The sequence below is a fragment of the Vanacampus margaritifer genome, chromosome 4 (genome assembly GCF_051991255.1).
Source record: "Vanacampus margaritifer isolate UIUO_Vmar chromosome 4, RoL_Vmar_1.0, whole genome shotgun sequence".
Taxonomy (NCBI): domain Eukaryota; kingdom Metazoa; phylum Chordata; class Actinopteri; order Syngnathiformes; family Syngnathidae; genus Vanacampus; species Vanacampus margaritifer.
The window spans coordinates 21,526,960-21,550,252 of NC_135435.1; the positions used below are offsets into that span (position 1 = coordinate 21,526,960).

Here is a 23,293-nt window from a genome sequence, read left to right on the forward strand (position 1 = left end):
GTCTGCGGATGTGACGTAATGTGCTTGGTGTGTATGTGAAAAACGGTATGTGCAGTTTCATTTTTCGTCAGCAGGTAGCAGTAGAGATTCGAAATGGAATATTCTAGTTCAGTAGCTTTAATGCAGAAAAATCCATTTTGAATCGCTACTGCCACCTGTGGCCCAAAAATTAAACTGCATGCAGTGTACCCTTCTTCAGTACACAACGCGCACATGATGTCACATCCGCAAACAGAGGGCGGGAAATTCGAACCCGGATCCAGTCTGAAAACTATTAGCCAGAGGCTTGCAGGAGTACCCATTGTGAACAGCTAAGGTGTTAATCTATTAATTAGAAGATGTTCCAGTCATAAATGGTCAAATGAAAAAGCGATTGTAAAGATATTTTTGGGCAAATTGTTACAAAAAGCAGCTTTAAGGCCATTAATTGGGCTTACTTTGTTATTTTAGTGAAAAATATATATTATTTTAAAGTGATATTTTTGTCCATTTGTCATTCATGCACTATATAAATATTTATCAAATCTATGTTACTCATAGGACACTCGGCACTCGTAGTTTTTTTTTTCACAGAATACTGCACGTCCTCTTACTCAAGTAATTATATGGCGTACTACTTTTACTTTAGTTGTACTATTCCAAACATAAGAGTAACAACACAATTGATGTAGACATCATTTACTTTTTGTAAAAAAAAAAATATTTAATACAAAATATGTCAACTGTAAAATATGTTTGCAATGGAAAACAGTTCCTGTTAATAATGATGAGGATTTGGCCACAATACAAACTCACTCATCATGGAACTGCTTGCTAATCAATGAAATGGCTGCCTGGCTTCTTTTATGTAAAGGTGCATTCTGCGTTCTTGCCACAAGGCCAACGCCTCCTGCTGTTGTTCACCAGCGCTGCTATTGTGCGTATTGGTCGGGAGGGGGACAGCATGAAATCTAAACGACAGCTTAATGACTCACTCCCGCAAGGCTAAGCTTTGGCGCTCGGCTGGCTGCTGGGGGTGCGGCGGTGCGTTCTTTGGGTTCTGTATATGGAAATGACTGTGAATGTAACCCCAAACTGTGTGTGTTTCTTTCCAATGGGCTTTTATTGCACTGGAGGCAGCATGTTGACGGCAACATTTCCGGCAATGACAATGCATAGAAACGGAAAATAAGTCATACTTGAGGTTTACTGTTTTTGTCAATGTCAAAACATCTGCTAATAAAGAACATTTGAAAATAGCCAAAAATGTCTTACCGGTGAAAGGTTATTAGCCATTCAGCTTTTGTTCAGTATTAAAGATTTTTCTTTTGTCGGGGGCTTACCGGTGGTGGAAATGCGCCTAACATTCCGATTTATGATCAATGACAGGTTTTTTGTTTTTTTTTGGGTGATATTAATTTACTTTAACGATGCAACATTTGGTAATTCAAACAAAATACCGACAACATGCACCCATTCCCTTCTCCATGTTAAGCACAGGCTATTTCAAATGTTTGTTTTTTAATAGTGTTTATTTAATCTTGGCAGACTCCCCCGCAGCCCAGGGTGTGCGCTGTCAGATAAAGCGGACCATCTTTGAACATCTTTGAAGGTTTCCCGCCGTGTTCCTACTACTGTTTTGCTCGTCCTCGCCAAGTCATTCCGCTCGAGAATTGTTGTTGTTTTTCTTTTCCGACGTGTCCTCCTCCCTTTCTCCCACTCAGGCTTTCCGGTGTTTATTCAGGTGTGCACACTGGATGGATGTGGGGATGTGGAAAAGGTGGCGGATTACTCACTTGAGCGTAACACTGCTGCTTTTTGTCAGGGGTGGGAGAAAATGGCGATATAGCGCAATACAGTTATCGATACAACAGCATCAGATGTCAAAGCCGTGGAATGGACGCTAGCCAATTGCAAAGGAAACACAAAACAATTATTGTCACATTCACAGCTATTAGAGTCTTCATTACGTGTTTTTTTTGGGGGGTGGGGGGGTGCAAGCGTGGGAAAACAAGACAATCAGGTGGCTAAACTCCGTCTGTGCAAATTTCCATGTGAACTATGAAGGTAATGTTTTGATGACATTGTGAGATTTGTGGGAAAGTGTTTTGATTTTAATCTATTTTTAATAGCTGAGAAGGACGGAAAACCGTTGTTTCATTCATCTAGCCATCCTATTATCCTAATTTTTATAAGATATTTAGCAGTTAATCATTGGGGGTTTCCACGTTAATTGGACGTATCTGCTTTTCAGTGAAATGGAAAAATCATTTTTTCTTTTCCCCTAATTCAATTATGTATGATTACTGTGGAAAAGGACATGTTTTCCAAGGAAATTATTACGTAATTGCTGTATCGTGATATTACTATTAGTATTGGTGAACTGAAAACAATGTGCACACTTATGTCATTTCCTTTTTGAGACATTTTATAATTCATGACCCATTTCTATTTATATATTTCAGTCTTTCTGTACTTCATACAATAACTATTGACATCAATGCACTCTTTTACTGTAACTTGACAACATGTTAGGAAAAATGAACTACCGTATTTTCCGCACTATAAGGCGCATCGGATTATAAGGCGCACCTTTAATTAATGGCCCTAAAAAAATAAAATAAAAATCATATATAAGGTGCACCGCATTATAAGGCGCATAGAATAGAAGCTACTGTAGTGGCTGGGTTTGCGTTAACTCTTTGACTGCCAAAAACATTAAATAACGTTTAGTAAAATCCTATGGAGGAGTGCCAAAGACGTTTAAAGACGTTTTTTTTATCAAAACAGAGGTGAAACTAACCATTTTCTATTATTGATTACTGAAAAACAGAATAAGGTAGAAACAAACTTTTTTTTCTGATGAAAGATGAGAGTCCAATCTTTCATTTGGTAGTATGTGTGTTTCCATAGTCCAAACACATAATTTTCTGTGGACCTTGAAAGATCAGTCAAAAATGCTTAAATCGGCTGGCACCCACGGCATCCCTTTTCTGAAAACGTCTGGCAGTCAAAGAGTTAAGCATCTACTAGATGGAGCGTACTTAACCAATATTGATCCACATATAAGGTGCATTAGGTTATAAGGCGCACTGTCGGCTTCTAAGAAAATGAAAGGCTTTTAGGTGCGCCTTATAGTGCGGAAAATTTTACAGGTGAAAATTTGACGATCTCAAAACTTTTGAATTCACCCTAAAGCCCAACCTCACTGTCATTTTATTGTAATTTCACAGTCCAGCTATCTGGGGGAGTCGCCCCCATGTAAAAGTACACTACAAGCATACTTAACAAGAGCAGTGGACAGCTGAAAGAGCAGGAATGCTTGCGCCTCATTACTGTACGAGCAAAGGCTACCGTAGTGCAGCCTAATTGGCTCCCAGGCCTGCAGCAGTCCCACCAGGCCTCACCTCAACACGCAGCGAGATGATTGTTCATGTTTAAGAGCTGGCAGCGGGAGGGAGTGTTCCAATTCCTACATGTTCTTCCCTCCCCTGCGCTCTTGTAAGGGAGTTCAGGGTTATTGAGGCCCTCACGCTGCTGCAACTTGCCTTGAGATTTGGCTGTTTTTGGTTCCGCCCTCGCACGAGCCACCTGGCTGCTGGCTCGCTTGGCTGCGTGTTTACAGGATCCCTGATAATTAGCAGGGCCCTACGAGGTTGTCCACAAATGTTTATGTGAAGATTTTTCCTGTCTCCGCTAAATCTTGAGGGGAAGGAGGGAGGCACGACCCTAAAAGCTTTCATTAAAATCCACTGCCAGTCACAGAATATTACGATCGGTATCCAAATCTATCAAATGAAAGTACAGTATAGACTCTCTTCTTTCACCAGGAAAAAAAGTTTTTCTACAGCCAACAGTAGAAAAGGGTGTTCCCCACGCTGTTGCCATGGATGCATAAAATTGCCTAAAATGTCCGCCAATTGTGAACATATTTGTTGACACTTGTTTCCAGGGCGACAGAGGTGGCGAGCGCGTCCTCCAAAAGAAGTGGACCACCTTCCTGAAGGCCCAGCTTCTGTGCTCCCTGCCTGACGACGGATTCCCTTTCAACATCATCCAGGACATGTTTGTCCTGAAGCCCATGGGGGACAGCTGGGAGAGCACCGTCTTCTACGGCGTCTTCACGTCACAGTGGTAAGACACACAAAGATAGGTGGTTACATTATCCTGTGGTTGGCCGGTTTGATTTTAAAAAATATATATTTTTAAAACAGTATATACTGTGGCGAAATACCATGTGACTTTTATCAAATACTTTTTATCTTGTAAATATGACAACGCATTTTTTTTAACCTCATCAGGCACTTATGACACTACACTGAACAATCTCAAATAATCTCTAAAAAGTCATGGCAAACATCTCTCGATTACTTTTACTAAAAAAAAATATTTCTAATTCAAATAAATTAAATCTCTTATCTGTTTTTGTAATTTTTACAATTTGTTTAGCTTTTTTTTTTTGCAATGTATTCAGAGCTAAAAAGTACTATTTTCTTCACTGAGTGTTATTTCAATTTAATAGTATGCTTTTTGTGAAAATTATGAAAAAAATAACTACAATTCTAAAAAAAAATTATGAAAATTAACTTAACAAAATACATTAGCGAAACAAAAAAATAATTATGAATTACCGGTACATTAACATTAAATACAAAACACACTTAAAATAAATTAAAATACATTAATTTAACTATAAATGTTATTAGAAATGTAGCTACTAATTAAAACACAGGTAAAACTAATTTATCAGAAAAAAATGAAAACATATTGTATTCTAACTGATTGAGATCAAAATTTTAAAAAATAAATACAAAGAGTAATATCTTTAAAAATCTTGAAATTTACAAATATGTTTAATAATAATAAGTTATTGTGTGATTATTTTTTACTCCATGTACAACACTTTGTATACAGCAATGGTTGTTTTAAAATGCACTAGAAATAAAGTTCAGCTGTTTTTTTTCAATATATTTTTAATAATTAAATGTTATTCGTTCGAGGTGGAATAATGCTGTTTTTTTTTAATCACTTAATTTGCAGTATATCCCCACTTAGTCAAGATTTTTTTTTTGTTACAAATATAGTTATTTAAAATATATTTTTTCTCTCCAATTTTTTTTTCTTCAGCGCGATTATTTGCTGTTCGCAGGTCTGCAAAGTCCCAATCCCCCGTGAATATTGGACAACTATAAACTATAAGTGTAGTTTTAGTCCTCATTTTGTAGGTTGCCAGACAGGTCTCTATCTCTACTATTAGCCATAACAAAAGCATTGACAGCAGACCACTTTTTACTTATTAAAGGTGTCATAGCAACCACATTACTTATTCAATGGCACATCACGTACAACACTATTTCAGTTTGTAACTTTGTTGACAGGTACAAAGGAGCATCGGGCAGCTCTGCAGTTTGTGCCTTCACCATGGCACAGGTGGAGCGGGCCTTCAGTGGGCGCTACAGGCAGGTCAACAGGGAGACCCAGCAGTGGTACACGTACAACCACCCTGCACCAGAACCGCGACCCGGAGCGGTGAGTTGCGTCACAAATGCATACTCGCTTCTTTGGATGAACGTGTATTTAATTATTCACCTCGTATTCCCCCGCCCGCGTAGTGTGTGACCAACCACGCCAGGCAAATGGGAATCCAGTCGTCCTTACACATGCCCGACAAGGTGCTCAACTTTGTCAAGGACCATTTCCTGATGGACAGCGTGATCCGCAGCGCCCCTTTGCTGCTGAAACGCAGCGTGCGCTACACGCAGATCGCCGTTCACAAGATCCAGGGCATGGAGAGGGCGTACGATGTGCTCTTCATTGGAACAGGTTGGAAAAAAATATATATATATTCTGTGTCATGCTTTATACTTTATAGAACTAAACTGTACTACACAGTGTGTGTGTGTGGGGGGGGGGGGGGGGTCATGGGGGGGTTCAAATAAATGTTTGTCTTATATTAAATGATATCATACATATATCATATATTATTTTCACAATTCCTAAACGTTCCCAACTGTCTTAATAACATGTCTGTAGCCTGCTTTTCTTGTCTAGCTAAAATTAGGTCCGGTATTATACAACAACTCAAGGCAGCTCTGCTTACCTGTTGACTTTGACATAATAGCTAGAGTGTCTAATGTGTGTGTGGGGGTGTTGAGGGGGTGGGGGCGGTATTATTTTATTTGTTATTTTTTGCGTAATCGGGTTTCAGACGGTGTACTCTAGCCATCATCATTGAAAGTGGCTTTGGATCTTCACCCAGCCTAGTTAATCATGCCATGGGTAGAGAAACTTAGCGTGGGAGATGTGCATAAAAGCTGACTCACAGATTTTCTAGTCCATAGTTTTAGCATGTGGCGGGTTTCAAACCGGCAACCCAATTTTTTTTTTTTTGTGTGCAGATGACGGGAAGCTGCACAAGGCTGTCAACGCCAACGACAAGATGCACATCATCGAGGAGATGGTTCTGTTTCCCGAACCGCAGCCCGTGCAGCACATCGAACTGGACCCTCAGAGGGTAAATACATTTTGCAGATCTTTTTAGATTATAATTCGTTTAAAGAAAAAACAGCACGAGAGCTAAATTTACCGAGCAGCCTGAAGACATCCTTTCCCTCCGGGGCCGTCCTGCCGCATTTTCTTAAGAGTTATTTGGCCATCTGGAGCAGAGTTTATGATCCTCGCTGGTGTTTTAGCCGCAGCTCAATTTCATTACCTTCCTTTCTTTATGACATAATAGCCTCTCCCAGGGGCCAAAATGGACTCTTATCGAAAGATTATGTCATTCTAATAAAGGCCGAGATACTTTCCCATGTATTCTGGCGGATGAAAGACAAACAAGATGATTCAGTAATGTTTGTTTAATACGCAACTGGGAAAGACAGCCTTAATATAGACTCCATGGCGTGCGCATCAAAGCTGGTCAAATGAGTTGAGGGCAATATTGCGTGTATGCGTGGTCGCCTCCAATTTAACTACCCTGCTGGCGCCAAGCAAGAGAACATCTGGACAGTTTTTGTGCTCTATTTACTTCAATTGTTTTAAACTATGTAATTGTTTTTGGCGTGAGGCAGCACAGAGGTATAGCGTTCGGCACGGCTGCCTTGCGGCTCTGAAACTTTGGGTCGTAATCAACGCGAGCCTTCCTTTGTGGAGTTTGCATGTTCTGCATGTGCTTGTGTGCGGTTGTAAAGAATACCAAAATGAAATTCCAACACTTGGGGGAAAAAAATGAACAAAGCTTCATTTAAGTACTTTGAATCTCTGGGGGGGAACTCAACAATAAAACATTGGTTATAATAACATTTTGCTCATTCATTTTACATAATATAGAGAAGCAAGCCATTATTATTAGTAATTCAAACTGCTTATATGGACTGACCAAAACACAAACATGACATGTATGCCATCTCCAGCACTGTGTATTATATTGGTGAGATTGTGAGGTCTCCCTAATTTGTTGGAATTTAGATGTTTCTGGGGTTGGTGAAAGACTCTGGTCGGTGCTGGTTTCACTTTTCTTTCTTTTCTTTGATCCTTCCTCGGGTTTCCTGACAACCTCACGACTCTAGCTGGATTCTGAAGTATTCGGTTTAGGTGAACGGTATGGGATTTTTAATAGGTTTTAGGTGAATTAATGAGTACACGCACACATGCACACACACACACACGCACATGCACATACAAAATATATATATATATATATATATATATATATATATATATATTTTTTTTTTTTAAAGAGAGAAAATTACTGAATGAACAATACTGAGCTCTCTCGAACATAAATAAATAAATAAATAAATAAATAAATGTGTGCCTCAGTTTTGAGATTGGGTGTTCAAACAGGGGCGGTACTACATGATGGCCAGGAGGGGCCATGGCCACCCATTAGCCACTCTCTGTCCACCCCCCCGTCTAATATTTTGAGACCTAGGGCTTTGCTGCCATTTTCACATGGATACAGTGCTTGTCCCTCGATACTGTGCTATTGCAAAAACATGCCTGTTAGAATCACTGAAGGCTCACCATTATCCATGGCTGTGAATGAGACTGGTTGCCTTGTCTAAATGTGCCCTGTGATCGGTTGCGGACCAGTCCATGGTGTGCTCAACTTCTTACCCAAAGTCAGCTGGTATTAGGCTCCAGCTCACCCTGTGACCTTTATGACAACAAAATGGAAGGAGTAGATGTGTGTTTGTTATTTTGCGGAAATATGAAAAGCTGGATCGTTCCGATTAACATACACATTTTGTCCTGTTGTGCAGGGCCTTCTGTTTGTGTCGTCTTACTCGGGCCTGGTGGAGGTCCCCGTGGCCAACTGCTCAAACTACCTAAGCTGTGGAGAGTGTGTCCTGTCCAGAGACCCTTACTGCGCCTGGACCGGACGCCTTTGCCGGGATGTCAGGATGGCACCGCCTGACAGGTAGGGTGGCATGTAGGGAAGTAGAAAGAACAAAAGGTGTTGCTGAGGGTGCCGACTGTTAAATAAAAAACTATCACATGATAAATACAAATAATACATATGATAATAGAGCCAATTTAGTCAGAAAGGGCCTTTATGACAAATACATTGAGAATTTTCCATAGAAATGTATATTTCATTGGATTAGGTAGATGTTAGAAATGTGTATCAGTCTCGCTTTCCGGGGTGGACAATGACAGGGTGGACATGTTTTGGCTAATGTTACCTTGAGCATATGAACCTTGACTTAACAACATGATTCAATTAGCAAGCTGACTAGTCTAAACTGTTTGTCTGAAAGGCTTTTATATCAATTGATATTTCACTATGATGACAGAGTGGACATGTTAAGGTTGACAGTTTTGACAACACCCACCCACAAAATAGGGTGAAAATTACAAAACATAAGTGTTAATATTTTGCTACTACTCAGCCTGTATTGAATAAAATGCTGGTCATTATGTCACTGAAAACATCAGAGGGTTTCTTAAAGGGGCGGTTACCTCTTTACGACAGGGTGGACAGCAATTTAATTTGCTTCTTGTCACAAAAAAATAAAATAAAATAAAACCTTCGGCGCTAACCATTTGATGGTGGCCGACCAGATGTCATCATGACTGGTGTGACTTCTGACGTTTTAAGAGGGCACATTTTTGAAGGCTGAATTATCATACGCACTGTAACGTACAATTAAGTGGTTCCACACTGTGTACCAAAACAAATAAAAAACAGGCCACCGCTCACATTATGAGCTTGCACACGATGCTGTTAAAAAGAAGATTGTTCCCCTTTGTCACTCCGAACTGGCACTGTGATCACGCCGTTAATGAAAGACTTGCGGTAGATGGAAGAGCATGTGCGCACAACATGTCACTTAAGTGCAGCTGTGGGTGTTTTTCTATGTCATGTTCTGTCTCAGCCACTGGCAGCAAGATGTGGAGGAGGCTGACACTTTGTCCATTTGTAACCGGACCTTCTCCGGCCCCAGATCTACCCGACCAGCTCCTCCCCGTGAGTGTGATTGTTTTATTGTGAAGTCAACCTTAAATATTTCTTGGCAAAAATATGTTATCTGTGACCTCACTAGTCTAAACATTACATTGTGATTAATATTTATGGAATGAGTTATGAAGCAAAATCCAGCCATTTTTATCCATCTCAGGGGGTGGCCATGTTTTTTTTTTAATAACATTTATTAAACCTAGATTAATAATACAGATATCAGTCAATCCAATTTACATGCATCCCATAGAAAAAAAATTATAATAAATAAAAACACGGGGGAATAATATGAACAATAATATTCAGTTAGCTTCAAGAGATATTTTTTTTAAATAATTCTGCATGGACATTAATTATCAAATGAAATTTCTTGTTTGTTACAAATTTAAGAGATTTAAAATAATTGTCAATTTCAACCCAAAAAAATATTTGGAGTTTAGACATTTACATTTATGGATATAAAATTTTCCCAACAAAACATGCAATTTTTCGTTCTTAGATTCAAAAAGGGTAATAATGTTTTTACCATCCAATGCAATCTTATGTTTTGTTTCACACATAAAATAATTTTCAACATGCTTCAAAAAAGCAGCACTAATGGCGCAATCAAAAAATAAATGTGTTACTTTTCGGTACAGCTTTACAAAAAGAACACTTGTCGTCAATATTTACAAAATGTGAAACACACATGTTAGTTGGGTAAATATTGTGTAATATTTTTTAATGTAGTTCTGTATTTGTAATGAAGAACCACACTTTTTCGCCAACTAATATTCCTAAATTGAGCATTTGTAAAGAGATTCTCTGATGTATTTATTGGTACATTTGTTGCTTAAGATGTCCAGCGGGCGGCCATTTTGCCACTTGCTGTCAACTGAAGATGACATTATAGTTGCTCAGGCAACAACTAATCACAACTCAGCTGTTCTCTGAAGCTGAGCTGTGATTGGTTGTTTCCCTGAGACCTGAGCAACATTAATGTCCTCTTCACTCGACAGCAAGTGGCAAAATGGCCGCCCCCTGAGATGGATAAAAATGTCGTGTAATGCAGTATTAACCAGAATGTTGTGGCTTTTACTTTGCTAAAAGTTGTTTACATTTGGACAAATGTGTTGTTTGTGTCAGGTGGGTCCCGTTGCCAGCTGATCACAATCCCCACTAACACATTCCGGGTGTTGCCCTGCAAGCTGCGCTCCAACCTGGCCCGGAGGAAGTGGCGCTACAGCGACGGCGCCAGCCAGTTCCTGTACGCCACGCCCGAGGGCAGCCTGGTGGTGGTGGCGCAGGTCGACAAGACGGAGACCTACGAGTGTTGGTCGGAGGAGGAGAACTTCCGCCAGCTGCTGGCCAACTACTGCGTGAGAGCGGAACCCCGGCAGGAGAGCGCCACGGCGACGGCGGCGGGCCACTCGCGCACGCCGCACGTCAAGCGCGAGGAGGTCATGATCCTTCCCGGCGAGTCTCGCTCGGAGCAGATCCACACCAAGACGTACTGGAACGAGCTCATCGTGGTGTGCGCCCTGCTGGCGTTCTCGCTCGTCGTCTTCTCCTTGTTCGTCATCTACCGCAACCGCGACCACATGAAGTCCATGCTCAAGCAGGGCGAGTGCGCCAGCATGCAGCAGAAGAAGCCCAGGATCGCCGGCAAGCCCGCCGAGAGCCTGCCGCTCAACGGCAACACCATCCCCGTGTCCACGTCGGACCACAAGGGCTACCAGACGCTCAACGACAACTACATCTGCAGCACGCCCACCCGGGAGTCCTCGCCGGAGAGCAAGAGCTTCTCCGACGCCTCGGACGGGCGACCGCTCAACGTCAAGGAGAGCCACGTGGAGTACTCGCCCACTTGCCCCCGGCCCAGAGTGCGCTTAGGCTCGGAGATTAAAGACTCCATCGTGTGAGACGAGACCCCCGCTGCTTTTTATTTTGCGCCCTTTCTTTGCGTGGGACGGGGAAAGCAGCTCAGCAGGGTTGAGGAGAGGACTTAGCAGCTGCTCTCCGATAGTTTTAGTCAATTTCCTCATGGCCACTAAGAGTGGCAATGCAAGACAGAAGACGCTTTCTCACTATTTATGTCTTCAAGTCAATTGTCCTTTGGCGTCTACTGTCCCCGGCTGCGCAAAAGCCGCCATGTTCAGGTTGGAGGACAAAAGGCCGTGTGGACGATGAAGGACGATGAGACTGTACGACATCGTAACAGATCAAAGGAGCGGAGAAAAGGACACCAAACGCGCTGACTCGTACCTCCTGAATGTATGGCCCGAAACGAAGAAGTCGACTCACGACGGCGAGCGCCTAGCGTGCAGGTACGGGAGCATTAAGCGGGGTACATGCATACCGATAACATTTCAAAGCCAGGAAAGGTCTGGCATCTAAAAGATGATCCTGTGCAATTAACCTGTTCAGTATTTAGCATTTTACGCCATTTTCTATATTGTGCTCGACACTGAGATGGGCCGATCCACGGTCTCCGCGATCCTGACGTGAAACAGATATTGCTGAAGCTGGCGCAGGTGCAAGTAGACAAGGAGACAAGTAGAAGAATTAAAACTGCAATATATAGTTACCAGATAAACAAAAACTTTGGCTGTGTTCGGAATCGTTCACTAATTACCTACTCCAAAATCACTGTAAAATTCATATAAAAATTTTTAAAAAATTATATAATGGACTACAGTGAACCTGTGATTTTTTTTCCTTAACCAGACCTGTTATTTGCTGAACGACAGTGTTGATTTGGCGCCATCTAGTGGTATCTTGATTCAAGGAAGGTTGCTGAAGTGAGTTGAGGAATTTCATTGGTCCGTAAGTAGTGTTTTGCCGCCACCTTGTGGCTTCTGGAGGCAATAAACACCTTGTCAAATATTTAGCAGGGGGGAATATGTACGTGAAGGAAACTGACTCAAGCGCAAGGAGAGCATAAAAAACTCGACACTGGAAAGCCAGAACTGAAACATTGTTTTGGAACACTACTCGAGCATGCCATAAATTACATTATTGCAAACTTCAGCCGCAGTAGTAAATATTAAACATATAAATAATTACATGACATTGTTTTAAGCTGAGTATATTTTACAAAATTAATGCAAACAAAGCACTGTATGATGTCCAACCATCATTTTGTATTTTATGCATTTACTTTTTCTGTATCAGCACCATCATGAGATATATTGCTTTTCACCACTTTTCTATCTGTTTTGTGGGATAAGATAAGAGATAAGAGAAGATCCACACTATGAATTCAGACAGCACTACTAATGGCCAACTATAGTGTTTCAGCACTGATTCCGAACACAGCCTCAACCCAACTTCTATTTCTTCTTTGTATTTTTGGCTGTCCGGATGCACCATGCTGCCTCTCACAGGTCAGCCTTGGCACTACAACAGGCGTTGTTATGTGTGCTGTGTTGATCATCTGCAAGAGCAGTAAGAACAAACTTTGGGATTTTCTTGTTGTGTGTAGAAGTCGCTATGTGCATACCCCGCTTTACTTACTACAGGAAGCCAAGGAGTCCAAATAAAAAAATCTTCAGGGTCGCACTGAATCATCCCATGCTCTGTGCCAAAAAAAAAAAGAAGCAACAATTTATCAAAATGCAATAGTGCCATTGCGTTGTGATGACCACTCCCACCTTCTTCATTTTAGGATCGTTAAAAGTGCACAGAGGCTTTTGCTAAAGACTCTAAAGTATCATCCTGTGTTCAGTGGCGTTTTTATACGAATAAAAAAAAAAACGGTTGGTCGCAGACCACTTAGGTAGACATACCAGTAAAACTACACTACTCTCGCTTACTGTTTGTCTCTCTAACTACAACAATGTACTCAATTGCGTAGACCACAAAAAAAAATGAAGTAAAAAATGATTAGAAACTGTTAGCTAGCAGCTACAACAATGTAAAGCAACAGAATTGCTTTTACCTGGACACGGCACATGATTTTTTGTGGTCACTTGTTGCTAGGCAAAACTCATGGGCGAATAAGCCTGATGGAAAATCCTGAATTCCTGTTCCTGACGACTCAACGAAATGTCAAAAAGTTATCGTTGTTACTTTTTCCAAATTTTTCAAATGTCAAATTTTTTAAATGCTTTTTATCAGACAGCGATAGTACACACGCTAACTAATGACTTGGTTCAGCGGCCGTTCGTGGACTTGGAGATATGTTCGAAAACAGGAAGTCAGTTAGACACATCGAGGAAATGTTTGCAAAAACTTCAGTTTATTTTTATTCACAATTTAGTCAAATATCAAATTGGTCTTCTGCTGGATCTATTTTGGCACTGCCACAGGTAAAACATGTATCTCCAAATTTTGAGGATAAAAAAAAAAGTGCTTTACTCTGAAAAGCATTTCATTTCTATTTTAGAAAGCGAATTTGAAAAATTGACAAATTTCTTCATCGATTAAAAGATCAAAGAATGTAATTGAGAAGAAAATGCCAAAAATTATTCCAATATTACCCCACACACACATATACACACACCTAGGTTTCTGCTTGCACATAACTCACCATTACTCGAGTCTCACAATGTGAAAGCACAAATATTCAGGATGTTTGCACAGGATGTCAAGTTCCACAATAAAACTACTGAGAAAAAAGGGACCATCGTGACACATTCTGCGTACACCATCGAGACTTAAAAAGACTTTTCCCAAAGATGGAGGAAGCTCACATATAACAATATTACTAACTCCGTACAATAGTGCACCACGTCTAGAAATATATACAACACCATTTCACTGAACTTTAAACTTGCCGTATCTATTTCAGCAGAAAACCTTTTAAACACAGAGTAACTGACAACTGGCTGTTCTGTCACATGCAGTTGAGTGTGATTGCACAACGTAGAGCGGAGAAAAAAAAAGTGGTCTGTGTTTATTTTTTTGCTTTGATTATATTGAATGTCTGTGCTTAATATTGTGTGCGCGTGCGAGAGAGATTTTAAAGGAACCTCGTGTAAAAGATGTGTTGTAGAGAATAGAACCGAACTGTTTGCTCCCCAAAATATTTTGCTGCCGCAATAGGCTACAGTTCAACACTCGGTGTTTGTGGATCAAGCATATTAAAGCAGGAATGATATCTAGTTTTAGTGTTTAATAAAAGTTGACTATAGCTATGCCAATAATTACATTTAATACTATAATGGGGTATATGCCACGGAGGAGGCGGGACTTCCGCGTCCCGGTGCTTGCGCTTCCGCCCTGTGCCCCGCGGTTGCGTGTTCCGGTGGATGGGTGCGAGTGAGTAGTGTGTGTGCCTGTCTGTTTGGGGGGGTCTGTTTGTGTGTCGCAGCAGTGGCCATTAACGGCGTGGGTGACTTAACGAAAGTCGGAAGTCCGTGGCATCTACCCCTTAGGCTACTAGCTGCTAGCAATGCTAGAAATGGTGCCTCGATAACTTAAAACCTGACACTGCAGTTTAAAAAGTGCCAAAAATGTGTCATTTGGAACTTAACATCGTCGCTTGTGGGTCCACACAGCACAGACTTTGTAGCCAAAATAACACTAAACACATTAATCATTCATTCAGGATCCGTGGAAACGTGACTACATGATTAAAAGAACATCCTGCTTTTATATGCTTGCTAGCCTCATAAAAGTTTTTTTTTTTAAATGCCTTCATTGTTCTGCCTTTTATTTTTATTTTTTTTACCACGTTACAGCATTTACAATTCACAACAACACGGGTCACGCTGCCATTGTTAACCGCTAACCATTAATTATTATTTTGCACACACATGCCTTTCTGATGACACAAACCATTTTGCCTTAGTTGTCGTGCATATTTATTAATGACAAGCTTTTTTGTTCCAGAGCAATTAAGCTTGCTTCGTTTTGAGTGGCTCCTCAGTGATGTAACACACTGTACTGGACATGAATGTAGCCAGATGTGTTATTATACAGCCATTTTCCTGTAATGGCCACCTCATTGCTTTTTTTATTTTTTTATTTTTTTCAAACAGTCCCATGATAAAGACCAGCATAATACAACTAACATTCGATATTCCGTATCAGTCTCATCCAACTAAACGCCATACACTTAATTTGACTGAAAAACAAAGTAGACAAATGTGGTCTTGCCTGCATGATTCCCTTGTCTTTTTTTTTAATTTAATTTTTTATTATTATTGTTATTATAATTATTAGTTGTGTAAATACTTGTGAACTGTATTTTTTGTATTATGGAGATCAATTGTGACTGTTGTTTTTGTTATAATGTACATAAAAAGCACTTTATTTTAAAGTTTTTAAGATAAATGAATAAAATCAATGTTTTTGACAGACCCCTGTGTGAGTTGTTTTGTTATGTTTAAAATAATTAAACTACTGTTTTGTATATTCAGATTATGACAATTTATTTAGTACAGTTTTTTTTTTCATTTTACACTTAATGTAAATTATTAATGTATTACTATGTTCACATTTTATTGTAAAAAAGCTCTCATACTATAAAGTTTTTCATAAATGTACATAAATTATCTTTTTAATTTATTTGTAATTATTTTACATTTGGTAAATTGCTCATTGTTTTTAAATGTGGATAAGCCTTCATACTAGTTAGTTTTTCTGTCTTCAGAAAATAATGAATTTACAATTTGTATTTTTGAGGATGGATAAAAAATAAAATAATAAAGAAATAGATTTTTGTATTTTACATATGGACAAACAAATGTTTAGATTTTTGTTCTTTGTCTGAAAATGTATATAATTTTTCAAAATATTTTTATATTTTACATGCGGAGAAAAGCTTGTTCTGTTTTGCATGTCTATTTTACTTATCCCATTATTATCATGTTTATTATTCCAATGCTACACTGTATTGTGTAGCTGTATGGGGGCGGGGGTTAGTATCTAATTTTCAGACATGTGACCAGAATGGAAAAGTACACAGCCCATCATACAAGTCAGTTGTGTGATCTAGAAGACGTTCATGCTGCTTTGACTGAATGCATGCTAATGTCTTACAGGTGAGTCAATGGAAAAACGGCATTCCACTTTTGGCTTAATTAAATCTGTACAGGTTTGCAGATCTAGTGGGATAGGTTCCAGCTCACCTAACACCTTAATAAGGATAAAGGCTATGGATTGAAAGTTGACCTTTGACAGAGCTTTGCACTCTATAGAATCTTTCTAGACTGAGTCTTATCTTAATGTAAGCTTGATGTCTCACATTGCTCAGGAGGAAATCCAGCAGATTGTGCCTGGTTTTAGAGAGGAATTGTAGTAAACCCTAAGAATAGAAGAAAAAGGCTGATTGTGCATTTGGTTCCCATCGGCGCTTCATCTGCCTCACATGGAAATGGCAACAAAATGGTGACATACTGGACATCATCAGAGAATCACAACTGGAGTGAGTTGGTTTTACGAACATTGCAACCCATCAGCAAAATACACACTGCTAATTAGGCAAGAATAACAGAAAGGTGTGAATATGTAATGGGGCTGGGGCGTTGGATGGTATAAAATAGCCGTTACCCACTGTTTTAAGCCCCGTTACATTCTATTTGCTTGCATCTTCTTGGGAGAACTATTATAGAACCAAGTTCCACTTCCTGTTTTCTACTTGCAATATTTTCGTCCTCTTCCCAATTTCTCACTGGTCTTTGCTGCCACCTGGTGGCGTGTCACCAGATTTCAGTAAATAAAAATTTAAATAAAATATTTGCCCAACACAATTCACCTCAATATATCATGAGCCAAGCGAGCATGAACTACAAAGATACTCTTTATTTGTAACCATCAGGAGACATGTTTTGTACAAGAAAAAACACAACAGCTACGATGATGCTCTGTGTGGACAATAGTTCATCTTTCTCCTGCTGCTAAAAGCACCGACGCTCCTCTGCATGCATTTGGCGTCAGTGTGAGTTAATGGTGAACAATTTCACCCCAGAAAAATTATTCCATTGCCATTTGCCATAGGGAGAGAATGTAGGCACAATTCTATGTTAAATCTCGAATATAAAAAAAAAAAGAAGAAAAGACATGACTGGCTTTTATGTTTATCAGGAAGGATGCTGAATACGGGATGAAATCAGCTCTTCACTTGGACTTTGGGTTGTCTTTCTCTCCGCCGTCTGACTTTTTCTGCTTTTGCTGCATTATTTCAGCATCCCTTGTGAGGAAAACACAAGAAGTGTCATTAGGATGAAACCAATCTAACATTGAATCACGTTTCTTGACATAATGTCTCGTACCTCTGCTTCCGAGCGGCGGCCGAGAGCCCATCGTCACCTCTCTTCCCTTTGCCGGTCTCGTTGGCCTTCTTGGCATTCTTTTGGCGCGCAAGATCACGCTGATTTCCCCCTGAAAAACAAATACAAGAATTTAGGAGCACAATGTAATTGCATGCTGAGCTAACTGTTAGCCTAGCGTCTTCTAGTGCTTTGTATATTCTAGCAGTCTGAATGACCTGTGGCACCGTGCACATCAGATTCTCAGATATGGCCGTGTGTAGAAATAAGCTTATTACGAGTTAGATGATTTACTGTGGTTTTAAAAAGTCAACAGTCGACGTTCGTAACCCTGAATTGTGTTATGTCGTAAAACTGAGGAATCAAGTATTGCAGGGAATAAAAGCAGACGACGTGGCATGAGGGCGCTGTGGAGCAGCTTCACATCTCAAACCACAACACAGGATCAGGTCAAGCAGGCTACAACACAATAAACAAGTTAGACACACCCTATATTAACCTAATGTACTTTATTTAACGAGCAACATTTTTTATGTCTTTCTAAGTGACCAATGCGACGCTATAGATTATACAGATGCGCTTCCAGAGCATTTGTATCAGTCAATTACAGTAGCCAGACCAAATACTAGCTACAGCAGACAAGCGTAAAACAGATTAACGATAAATAATATTAAACTCGCAGGTACTGATCGTGTTATGTGTCTCTAAAGAGGAACAAAATAAAGGTATGCGAGTTTATTTTAGGCAAATTTGAAAACGTCCAAGCCCCGCGAGAATACGTGACGTTTAATCCAGAAATTAGACGGCGCCAGAAATCGCCTGCGAACATGGCATGCAGTTGCTGTGAAGTATATATTGCCTTACGGTAAATTTATATATGTCGATACCCACTGGTCATTTTAGTAATCGATGCCTCTGTCGACCCAAATCCACAAAAAGCTCAGCCTAAGGGCCAAAGTGTCCCTCTGCGTTGTGCCAGTCGCTCCTTTCGCCTGCTTGTCCTGCGCCTCAACTGCGTCTGCGCACTAGACAGGCCCCAGCAACGAGAACATTCCGGGTTCAGAGCGCGCATGCGCACCGTGGCAGGTATTTTGTGGAGCCAATATTGTACCAAACAATTTATAAAAGCGTAACAAGAGTCACAAATACGTAACAATAGTCACAAATACCTTTCATAATACATTTGTTAATATTTTGGACTACATTTTTTTATTCATACATGCAAATATGGCAATGACAAACCTACCTTTACACACTTTCAAGTAACATATAATGTTCTGAAAAGTATAAAGATTTAAACGTACTTCTCTGGCATTCACCCTGCGGCACACTATTACTACATAGTTCATGCTTCCACGCACTTTAGGCAAGTAAGGATCAAATCCGTAGACAGTATCTGACCAACAGGGGGAAGCCTTTACCAACACAATGGAAATAACAAGCATCACTGTCCTTTCTTGCGAGTATGAGGGCATACATATTCAAATCCATTGACATGCACAACACAACTTCATATAAACCAGGGAATAAACAATTTGGTCTTTAGAAAAATAAATAAATAAATAAATAAATAGCACAGTATGGCATTAATGTGAACATTCGATGAAGGAAGAAAGTCATATTTTACCAATTGAATTTCTAAAATATAATTGTATTCATCCAATGCAAGGTGTCCATACTACAGTCCAGTATGAAAATGAATTTTTGACGTTTATAGCCGTCAATGACAATGAATGGATAAAAAAAACATTATAAAAATTTCAGGGCATCAGGCAATTAAAGTTTTTAATCATAATTAATCGCATGACTTCACTAGTTAACTCACAAATTTGATATCTGTTCTAAATGTACAATTCAAAAATATATAGGTTTCATACTCTTGTTAACAAAAGTGTAAAAAAATGTTAAACTAATAGAAATAGTTCAAATTATTTTTTGACGTTTATAGCCGTCAATGGCAGTGAATGAGTTAATGCGACATCACAAAAATATCAAAAGTTTTAATAGGCCGTTTTCTCCCTCAGCTGGGATAGGCATCAGCTCAACTGCGATGCAAGGAAAATTACGAAAGTTTTTCATTTTTGTTTGGCGTTGTGGTGACCTTGGCCCAATAAGTTGGAAAACCTCGTTGTAAACAGTATGTCTGTTGCCGCCCATAACTGAAATTGATATGTAGACTCATACAAACCCTTAAAAACCTTTTGAACTGCAGTCTGTATGTAATTTCAGCGAAGCTGACCGTCACGAGAGAAGGGAAAGACAGACTTTTGCGGTGCTGGGAGTCACCACACGTCTAGAGCTTCTTGCCTCGTCTGAACAGCAAAGTAATGAAATGAGACGGTGGTCAAAGGGTTGCTCTTTGCGTGCTGGAGCAAGAAGAAAGTTAGCATGTAGAGGAGTAAGTCAAACACTGTGGTCCAGTTTATTAGGTTGCTGGCGACGCAGCATGTTTGCCTCAGACTTGTTTTGCTCCTTGCGACTGTGGCCCGAAACGCTTGACGCTTCAACCAAACTATTTTGGCCTCCTCGTGCAATGAGTATCACCTGGCCATCTTGACAACATTTTCACTTTGATGGCTAATCTCACCTCCGCCATTGCAGTGCACTGCATCCGCTATTCATATGGCTTCAAATAACGGTTTCAAACCTGGGTTGGTGTAAAATATAAAAACATTCTTATTAGGTGGTGTGCCAAAAAATCAATTCTCATAAGAATCGTGATTCTTATTTAGTACGATTCAAAATAAATTTTAAATGTCCCAAAATCAATTTTATTTAAATTATTTTAAACTGTCTTGCCTTTGTCTGTGTGTGCCTTTATTTGGAGCGCTGTTCATGTTGTACCTGATTTGGCCACTTAGGGGCAGTGTGGTTCCACACAGTCTAATACACTGTTAAATTGTAGCCACATTAGTGAGTAGAAGGAAAAAGTCACGATCAAGTTATTCCAATAAAAGTAATTTTTTTGCAGTGTGGAGCCGTTCTTTTGAGTGATAAAAGTGCCACGAGTAGTGCGCTAATTAGCATTAGCGATTCAGACTGGAGTAGATCATTACAATTCCAAAAATCATTGTCAATCAAATTATTTGGGAAAAAATCGACATTAATCGAAAATCGATTCTGAATCGAATCGCAAACCCAAAAATCGGAATCGAATCGATTCATGAGACATTCAAAGATTCCCACCCCTAATTCTTATAGTGTATTACAATGAGCATACTTGACAGAATTCCAGCGGTGTGTAGGTGCCACTGTTTTGCGTAATCTGTGGGAAAGGTGCTTGCTTGCAATTCACCAGTATTTCCACTAGATAGCGCAACTAATGATAGCTGTGACATGAATTTTATTAAATGCACCGGCCTCTACGCGGATTATGAAGCGGTGTGTGCATTGATCATCCATCACTTCAGTCCTGCCTGCTGTCCCTCGTGATTGATGGAAAGAGCTGATGCTATCCAGTCTACCACCTTGCTCTCACGCCCCCAGCGTTCTTCTACAAACTCCCTTTGACACTAGCCAGAGAAATTAGTTTTTTTGTGGAAATGTTTGGCAGGGGTGATACTGCACCATGGGTTGCATTATGAAGATATATGCAAATACACTATAGGCCTATCTCTGCCATTTTAGTGTGAATTAGAATTTCTGAGATTGAATTTGATTTTTGAGTATTTAATTGGACAGGAAGTGGACGAAATGGCAGTGTGGATTTTGCTACTTAATTTATGTTCCACGATTCCTTTTTTGTTTCTTTTTTTTGTGTTTTTGATTACTTTTGTAGTTTGTTGTTATTTTGTGTTTTTTTATTTGCTGTTGTGTTTCATTTGGTTTGTATTTGTGATTACTTTTTTTTTGTGTGTTTTTATTTGGGTTGGGTTTTATTGGTTTGCAAATGTGTTCACGTTTTTTTTTTTTTGAAGGTCCCTGTAGGAAGTGCGCCTTTTGTGTGGACCAAGGTCCGAAGTGTGAGAGGACTTCCGCACACATTACTTATATACAAGAAAGGATTATCTGACTGAGGACACCCATGATAGCACAGAAGAGTTAATTCCCAAGCGGGGAAGCGAACCCACGCCAAGCTGCATCGTAGGTAAGTGACTGTATCACTCCGCCACCTGGAGCCCTGGAAGAGTCAACTTGGTGGCGAGTTCTCCAGCCACTCGTCTCCCTTGCTGTCGTGTTTCCTTTTTTTTTGTTGGTTTTTTTGGTTTGTGTTTTTTTGCTTTTGCGTGTTGCACTTCAGGGCCACCGTAAGAACCAGTCGAGACAAGGCTTCGGCATTGACGGCTGGCAAGTGAATCGTCGGACAACAAGTAGCTGGTTGTACTGCCTTAAACACGCCAACTGATTACATGAATGAAAACAGCTGTGTGAGTCGCGTTGGCGCCCCTCGTGGTCAACTGGCTGCAACACAACAACAAACAACAACTGAGCGTAGCCTGACAGCCCTAGATCATGACAATAGAAATATATTCAAAAACAATTATTTAAAGAAAGGGGGAAAACAAAAATATAAAAAAAAAACATTTTATAATAATGAATAAATTTGGAGAGGAAAAAATGCAAATCAGTGGGTGCCAAACTGCGCATATGTTGAAGTCGATTGTACTTCTACACTAATGATCACTTTACTACTCACCAGGGTTTTAGAGACATCTTGTGGCATCTTAGAAATTATAGTATGAACATATGAACATAAAAATTGAAACTTGAAGAGTTGAAGTGATAATAGCGAACTGCGACTTGGCAGGGGTTATCTACTTTTTATGACATTTTTTGTTTTAGTTGGTGTGCTGACATGTTTTTCTAATTTAAAATAGAATGTGCCTTGGCTCAATAAAGGCTGGGAACCACTGATATAAAATGTGCCATCTTTCTTGATCGCTGGGTTGTTTTTGATGAAAGCATGTCGCAGATGAAGACACCTGGGAACAGTTTTAAATTGTGAGGAAAAATGCCTAGCATGTCACTTTTAATTCAAAATCAACACATTTTGTAGATGTTACACTTCCCCTGATTCTTCGCGTTGAGTTACGCTTCCTCTTGTGTTTTTCTTTGTCTATAAGGGACTATTTCATCACCTCATGTGTTATGCAACACAGTGATCCGCATCACCGGGCCTTTGTTCTCATCACTTGTGAACAGCGTATCCTGTGCATCGTTGTCATTGTGTAAAAGAGCATTAAAAGTGGGTTAATGTGTTAACAGGAAATAGGTCGTGTTGTCGACGTGTAAAGTTTTTTGTGTGGTCTGATTCAGCACAGCATGTAATGTGATCATCTGGTCTACTTTCACATGAACATATCAGGATCCATTTTCATGTCGATAGGCCTAACTCGAGTTATTGGATGCAAAACATGAATGTTATGCTTGAAAGAGGAATTAGGAGATAATCGGTTCAGACAAAAATGACCTTCCCCAAATCGCGGCGCTATTGTTCCGCCTTTTTAGCCGCGGTCTCACTGCCTGAGGGCGCTCGTCCCCCTTGATCAAAAGTTATTTTGGAACAAAAGAAGACACGTGTGCGTAATCTCTCCTGTTGTGCAGATGTTGCACTGGTTGACCTTTTGTCTTGGAAGCAAAAGATCAATCCAGCAGGAGGCTGGCTTCAATTTCACATGCGCAACTGTTAGGGCTTAATGCTCAGAAATGAACAATA

At 39.9% G+C, this 23,293-nt stretch overlaps 2 protein-coding genes across 2 annotated transcripts in view; one reads left to right on the forward strand and one right to left on the reverse strand.

The window, feature by feature from the left end:
* Positions 1 to 15,726, forward strand: part of LOC144050396 (semaphorin-4B-like) — a 61,842-nt gene extending 46,116 nt beyond the window's left edge. The window contains exons 10-16 of the mRNA XM_077563580.1: positions 3,932 to 4,113; positions 5,358 to 5,508; positions 5,592 to 5,802; positions 6,378 to 6,493; positions 8,244 to 8,401; positions 9,360 to 9,451; positions 10,568 to 15,726. Of these exons, the coding sequence (XP_077419706.1) occupies positions 3,932 to 4,113; positions 5,358 to 5,508; positions 5,592 to 5,802; positions 6,378 to 6,493; positions 8,244 to 8,401; positions 9,360 to 9,451; positions 10,568 to 11,343 (1,686 nt within the window). The 3' untranslated portion in view covers positions 11,344 to 15,726. The remainder of the gene's footprint in view (positions 1 to 3,931; positions 4,114 to 5,357; positions 5,509 to 5,591; positions 5,803 to 6,377; positions 6,494 to 8,243; positions 8,402 to 9,359; positions 9,452 to 10,567) is intronic.
* A 1,424-nt stretch (positions 15,727 to 17,150) lies between these two features.
* LOC144051109 (small EDRK-rich factor 2-like) lies at positions 17,151 to 18,678 on the reverse strand. The gene is made up of 3 exons (XM_077564908.1): positions 18,529 to 18,678; positions 17,641 to 17,749; positions 17,151 to 17,558 (listed from the first exon to the last, which is right to left on the reverse strand). The coding sequence occupies exons 1-3, from the start codon at positions 18,533 to 18,535 to the stop codon at positions 17,486 to 17,488; spliced, it is 189 nt and encodes a 62-aa protein (XP_077421034.1). The 5' UTR covers positions 18,536 to 18,678; the 3' UTR covers positions 17,151 to 17,485.
* Between the last annotated feature and the right edge of the window lie 4,615 nt (positions 18,679 to 23,293).

Excerpts from the sequence above, each read along its gene's own strand:
- LOC144051109 (XM_077564908.1), bottom strand. Across the intron at positions 17,559-17,640 it reads GCCGCCGCTCGGAAGCAGAG|GGATGCTGAAATAATGCAGC; the intron begins GTACGAGACATT and ends TTTCCTCACAAG.